Genomic DNA, 7,402 nt, shown 5'->3' with positions numbered 1-7,402 from the left:
ATCCTCAAAGCGGGTGAAGAAGGTGTTCTGCTAAACCCGGAGCAAGACGTCGGTGTCCGCGACGTGGCTGGTTTTCCCTTTGTAATCCGTGATTGTCTGTAGACCCTGCCACGTGTCTGAGCCGTTGAATTGTGACTCCACTTTGTCTCTGTACTGACGTTTTGCCTGTTTGATTGCCTTACGGAGGGAAGGCTGCAGCACAGCATTTTGGAGAAAGTTGAGGTCAGGTCCAATATGCACCCAAGAGGGAAATACGTTTTAGAGTAATATAATATATCAAATTTATCAGACACTTTTATCTAAAGCAACTTAGTCACGTGTGAATACATTTTTACGTGTGGGTGGCCCTGGGAATTGAACCTACTATCCTGGTGTTGCAATGCTCTACCAAGATGCATGGCAGGGTTGTACATTTGTGATGCCTCAATTGAATATGATGTAAGGCCTTTAGTAATCGGTGCTTATGCCACCCTTTATAAAGCACAGGTTTATGTCATATTTGACATATTGGGCTATGTCACACAGTTATGCCACATTTATGAACCCGTTATAAAGCATGACATTATAGATGATTTGTAACACTTATGTAGTGTTTATGAAGGCTTTATGAAGTCTTTATAAGCTGCATTTGTCATTTAAAGCGAGACCGATATTCCTACCTAAATACATTTGTATTTTAACAGAGGGTCTACCACATGTCTCCTATTTTTCTGCCTCTTCAGTCCAGGGTGCATTGCATGGTGCCGTTGCGAATGTCAGACTCTAATGTGAGGCAAATCGATCTAAAGGTTGAACATAGTGAGATTGTAGACTCCTAAAATAGTGCAGTTTGTTTAGGCAATTTTACACCCAGCCCATAGAGAGAGCATTGCATTGTGGATTTTGTAGTCGACTTGAGCTGAAACAGATTTCCACAACAATTTTCACATGATGCTACCAACCTTATAATAATGCCAAAATGAAACATTAGTTTAAAAAAAACTATTGTTCTCACATATTAGTGTTATTTAACACTGTAAATTATAGGAATGAGTGGTTTTGGGTGGATTTTCTAAGAAAGGCTTTGAACACCCTGGAGGGCCTATGTTACAAAATGGTATCTGTTTTTCTCTATACGGTTTCCTTGACGCTGAAAATATCTAATTTTCCCTAGGTGTTGGTGACCATTTTCATGTCACACCATGGCAGGCGATTTTTTTTTGTAAATCTCACAAGTATAAGAATCAAGTGAGGAGCTGAGTTTAGGAGGTCATCGTGGATTGCAAATGATCTGTCTTCATTTTGGATTTAGAATACATGTAATCAATGTATTATTTTGAATTTTAATGTAATAATTTTAATGCGTGCAGGATACAAATTGTAATATTGTTTGATTTAGGCTATGAATTTTGTTATCAGGACAATGTAAAGCTGTCTATATTGGTGAGTATACTGTTGATGTGGGCAAAACTATCAATGAATCAACAAGTCAAGGAATTATCCATTTAGGTTTTCTGTTCTTTGTGATTTCATTGTTTTAACTTATATGTAAGCTACAGAAGGTGGATTTTCTCCTCTTCTTCAAACATTGACAGCACATCTTTACTAACTCCCAGGACCATGGAGAACTCTACTCACTTCAAGATCTTTAGGCTTGCTGCATACGGTGATATCGGACAATTGAAGTATTTCTACTTTGCTGTAGTAACTGTATTATATTTTGTCATAATTCTTGCCAATGCTTTCCTTAATGGAGTTATCTGCATTGAAAGAAGCCTTCATGAACCCATGTATCTGTTTCTATGTGCTTTGTTTGTTAATCAGTTGTATGGGAGCACTGGTTTGTTTCCTGCTCTCATGTTTTACTTGCTCTCTGACACACGTGATATTTCCCTTCTTTATTGTTGTCTCCAGATTTATGTATTGTACACATACGGTTTAACAGAATTTACTAATATAGCAGTTATGTCCTATGACAGGTACATTTCTATTTGTTATCCTCTAGAGTATAACAATATTATGACACCTAAAATAATTTGTGGCTTAATTCTACTGCCCTGGGTGTATTCTTTTTTCACCAACGCCATCATTATCTCCCTCAGTTTGCGACTGCAATTTTGTGGTAACGTTCTAGACAGAGTGTATTGTGACAACTACTCCGTAGTCAGGCTTGCATGTTCAAATACTACACTGAATAACATATTGGGTCTTCTTGTCACTGTGCTTCAATTTTCTTGTACTACATTTCCTACCATATACTCATATGTAAGAATTCTACAAATATGTTTAAAGTCTTCAAAAGAGACGAAACAGAAAGCATTTAATACTTGTACGCCACATATAGCCTCTTTACTGAACTTCTTCTTTGGCTGTTTATTTGTGATTATACAAGGCAGATATGATTCTGCACATCTTCCACCTATACTTCAAACTATTTTATTAGTTTATTTTCTCATATGTCCACCACTTTTCAATCCTTTTATGTATGGAGTAAGGATGGTTAAAATCAGACAGGCTTGTATAAAGGTACTAGGCCTTAACCCTAAAAAATTACCTGATTGTTTATTTTTGTAATATTGAATGATGTGTTTTGTTACTAATAGTTGCTATAATTGACTGTACAAATAAGTGTCATTTTGGCATAATTTCTCTGTAGCCCAAAGATTATTTAATAAATTGCAGCAAGTTTATTATGTATTGTAACTGATAATGTTTTGTGTCATGTTAGCTAATTAACTGCATAACTACGGAGCATCAAAGGGAACTGCTCTCCCTACATTCAGGCTATGCTCAAACAGATGCTAAGTGGGATCTTTGGGACGACCGTACTACACCCCAACCCATTCTGCCACCTCTGGTCTATTGGCCCACCTAACGTTAGGACAGCTGTGTCCCTGCCCATCTTCCTAAAATGTCTGTCGTCTTGAATATTTGTTTATGTTGTTGCCGTTTTCAATTTAATTTCCTGCAGTTCTACACATTTTGCCATGAGTCAGAAATAAAGGGAATCTCTCACGAAGGTTGTATATTGCAGGTTTTTTCTGCAATGTATATGTAACGTGTGCTTACGTTATTCTAGCAGTGATGGCTTATGACAGGTTTGTCTCCATTTGTAAGCCATTTGTATTTTATTCCCATAACCATTTTCTCTCACTTAGCAGTTGTTAAACTCTCCTGTGTTGAAAGTGCACTGAGCAACCTGTATGGTATATGTATTATAGCAAGTCTAGTGGTTTTACCTTTTGTGTTAGTTGTGCTCTCATATGTCAACATATTACTTGTTTGCTTAAAAGCCTATAAGGAGTCACAAAAGAAGGCTTTTAATACGTGTGCTCCCCACTTGATCACTTTCATCAACTTCTCTGCAGCCACCATTTTTTCTGTTATTTACAACAGGCACAGCACAGCAACCAGAGAGGTTAATGTATTCATATCAGTGCAGTTCATTCTAATCCAGAGCCGCGGGGAAAAAAACACTATGCCCGCACTACAGAAGGCTATATCGGTCCACTAATGCAGGACTAGTAAAGGCCCAGTGCACTACTTTTGTGAGAAAAAAAGTCTTCCAAAAATATTGATATTTTGATTAATTCTGACTTTTCAGGGGGTGCTGCATCACCCTCAGCTCCCCTACTTCCCTGGTTATGTTCAGTTCCCACCACTGTTGCACCCTATGCTGGCAGAACTGAATGCTAATACTGTACATTTGTTTTAATCATCAACCTGATCGTTTGTATTGCATTTTATTTCTGCAAATTCTTATGCATTTCCGTTAAATGTATTTTACTGTCATACTACTGTAAAGCACTGTAGTAAAGTCAAATCAGGGATGCTGCTGTGTCACTGACCCTATGTTCTTCAAGCATGTCAATGGACATGTATTTCTGTTTCAGGGGGGTTGGGGAAAGAGCAAAAGGATGTAAGGATCCATTAAATTCTGTTTCCACAAATGGGCAATAAACTATTCCTCTAGTAGTGAAGGATCTAGCAGATCTTTTAGAAATACTGAGGAAATGTCAATTAGAAAACTGTTGGATTTTGTGTCTTGTCCTAGTAAAATACACAAATAATTTCCTGTAAAATAAAAGGGATGAATCCATTTGGTTGATCAAACAGCTGTTTATTTATTTAGTCATGCAACAATAAATAAAACATTGCATTATTTATTGTATATGTAAATTCAAATCATTCCAATGCATTTTGGAGCTTCATGTACAATGGCGAAGATCAGCCCAATTCCCCACTCAACTACACTTCACCTAAAGACACCTCAGTTTGTGTTACAAACGTAGACTTAGATAAACATTGCATCAGTGTATCTACCCCATTATGACATTTTTGAGAGCACTGGACGCGCCATTGAGGCCATCTCCATTTTGAAGTAGTCCATTTTTTTCTACTACTTCTATGAGCTGGCAAACAAACTGGAAGGGTGCATACTGCCACCTGGAGAGTGTTGTTTGAACAGGTATAAAACCAAGGTTGGTGATTTACTGCCACCTGCAGTTATGGAATGTTTGCTCATGAGTAGAATTCATTGGCGGAATTCATTGCCCTCCCCATTTACTCTTGAAAGTTGTAATTGTAGAATACACAAGGTGCAATTTTGAAATTGGGTAGTGCATCATCAGTTCCTCTTGTCATGTTAGTCATTGCGTACCTTAGAGAGCTATTTATAACATGTCAGAAATGTCCAGATCAACTAGCCCGTCAGCTAATCTTTTTGTATTTAAGTTTTTTAGCCCATAGATATTGTTGTTATTTTTTTGTCACTCAAATATCACATGAATACACATAAGACATGGCAAAATGTGTAGAATTGCAAAAATAAAATGCTTCAAAACTGCAACATATTTTTGAGAATTCTGAAATGTATTGGAATAAATGAACAAACTATAAAACTTGCTAGCCAGCTATGGGTAACTGTAGCTACCTATCTGAAAGGAGTGCTAGCTAGATACGTTAGCTTACTAGGTACATATCTTTAGGTTGGTTGTTTTAAGCTCAACTTCCAGATTTCCACCGTTGCCTCTCCGATCATCACTCTCCCTAGCTTGGGCAAGGGGCGTTTAAGGTACACTCGAATGTGACGATGTAAAACGTCATTCAAGGGCTGAGGGATAGGGCCGAGGGCTATCTACTTTGAGTTTGAAACGCAGTCTGGGGCTGATTTTCAAACACATAAAATACACACCCTCCTCCACTTACCCTCGCCTTATGTCCTTGGGAGAATCCCTGTGGCCATCTTTGTCGTCGGTCCAAATTATTAGCCAAGCAAGGGAAGTTGGCAAGGTAAGCCCCTCAGCCCTAATTTTATATCAAGTTTGCGAGTGTACAATTATGTTCACTCCGGGGCCTGAAACGCCCCATCATTCAATTCGCTATGATTGTACATCCGCTAAGAAAGTAAGCCAAAACCTAAAACCAACATTAATATGGAGAAGTCATCATACAAGTGTAAGTAAAAATGAATGTAAATAAGTTAGAAATTGTGCTACTAATGTACATGATGGCTCAAAACAAATCATGAAAGTAATTATGTTTTTGTTTGGTTAGCTTTTGGAAACGTTAGCTTGCGCATACAATTTACCGTTACATCACACTTATAACCTCCTGAGTGGCGCAGTGGTCTAAGGCACTGCATCGCAGTGCTAGCTGTGCCACTAGAGATTCTTGTTCGAATCCAGGCTCTTTCATAGCCGGCCGCGACCAGGATACCCATGGGGCGGTGCACAATTGGCCCAGCGTCATCCAGGGTAGGGGAGGGAATGTCTGGCAGGGATGTAGCTCAGTTGGTAGAGCATGGCGTTTGCAACGCCAGGGTTGTGGGTTCGATTCCCACGGGGGGCCAGTATAAAAAATATGAAAAATAATAATGTATGCACTCATTAACTGTAAGTCGCTCTGGATAAGAGTGTCTGCTAAATGACTAAAATGTTACGCATTGTAATTTTCGATTTAACATGATATAGTCGGATGGCTAACATTCGATGTCTGCGGATGCATTGTCTTCTAGCCAAGATACGAAATGCAATCATAATTGACTGTAGCGCATATAATGCACACACAACAGCTACTGGTGGTTCCATGATGACTGAAAACACTACCGTGGGAGGAATGAGTGACACATTTCCGGGCAAGAGCGGTCCATTTAAAATTCATTAATTTTTCCCCTCACCCCTTGCCCTGCAAGTGTCAACTCGTCAGACGTCATGATACGTCATTAGAAGTGTCCACTTAATTTGACGGTTGAGGGGAGAGAGGGGCTGCGTTTCAAACTCAAAGTAGACAGCCCTCTGCCCTAAACCCTCAGCCCTTGAATTACGTTTTACATCGTCATATCCGAGGGTACGTTAAATGTCCCTTGCCCAAGCGAGGGAGAGTGATAATCGGAGAGGCAACGTCCTTGGTGGAAATCTGGAAGGTGAGTTTAAAAACAACCAACCTAAAGCTGTTAATGTACAATACCAGTCAAAAGATTGGACACACCTACTCATTCAAGGGTTTTTCTTTATTTTTATTATTTTCTACATTGTAGAATAAAAAACTATGAAATAAAACTATGAAATAACACATATGGAATCAGGTAGTAACCAAAAAGTGTTAAACAAATCAAAATATACAGTGAGGGAATAAAGTATTTGATCCCCTACTGATTTTGTACGTTTGCCCACTGACAAAGAAATTATCAGTCTATAATTTTAATGGTAGGTTTATTTGAACACTGAGAGACAGAATAACAACAAAAACATCCAGATAAACGCATGTCAAAAATGTTATAAATTTATTTGCATTTTAATGAGGGAAATATGTATTTGACCCCCTCTCGATCAGAAAGATTTCTGGCTCCCAGGTGTCTTTTATACAGGTAACGAGCTGAGATTAGGAGCACACTCTTAAAGGGAGTGCTCCTAATCTCAGCTTGTTACCTGTATAAAAGACACCTGTCCACAGAAGCAATCAATCATTCAGATTCCAAACTCTCCACCATGGCCAAGACCAAAGAGCTCTCCCAGGATGTCAGGGACAAGATTATAGACCTACACAAGGCTGGAATGGGCTACAAGACCATCGCCAAGCAGCTTGGTGAGAAGGTGACAACAGTTGGTGCGATTATTAGCAAATGGAAGAAACACATAAGAACTGTCAATCTCCCTCGGCCTGGGGCTCCATGCAAGATCTCACCTCGTGGAGTTGCAATGATCATGAGAACGGTGAGGAATCAGCCCAGAACTACACGGGAGGATCTTGTCAATGATCTCAAGACAGCTGGGACCATAGTCACCAAGAAAACAATTGGTAAAACACTGCGCCGTGAAGGACTGAAATCCTGCAACGCCCGCAAGGTCCCCCTGCTCAAGAAAGCACATATACAGGGCCGTCTGAAGTTTGCCAATGAACATCTGAATGATTCAGAGGAGAA

General features: G+C 39.2%; 1 protein-coding gene across 1 annotated transcript in view; it reads left to right on the top strand.

Annotated features, from left to right (window-relative positions):
• Positions 1-1,599: 1,599 nt before the first annotated feature.
• The window catches only part of LOC311105781 (olfactory receptor 6E1-like), a gene marked incomplete at both ends in the record, with an annotated part of 29,293 nt that continues 23,490 nt past the window's right edge, over positions 1,600-7,402 (top strand). Inside the window, one exon of the mRNA XM_084147983.1 lies at positions 1,600-2,350. Coding sequence (XP_084004109.1) covers positions 1,600-2,350 — 751 coding nt within the window. The remainder of the gene's footprint in view (positions 2,351-7,402) is intronic.

Source organism: Coregonus lavaretus (genome assembly GCF_964263955.1).
Source record: "Coregonus lavaretus genome assembly, chromosome: 30".
Taxonomy (NCBI): domain Eukaryota; kingdom Metazoa; phylum Chordata; class Actinopteri; order Salmoniformes; family Salmonidae; genus Coregonus; species Coregonus lavaretus.
The sequence above is the reverse complement of the archived record's forward strand: the minus strand, read 5'-3'. Positions and strand labels throughout refer to the sequence as shown.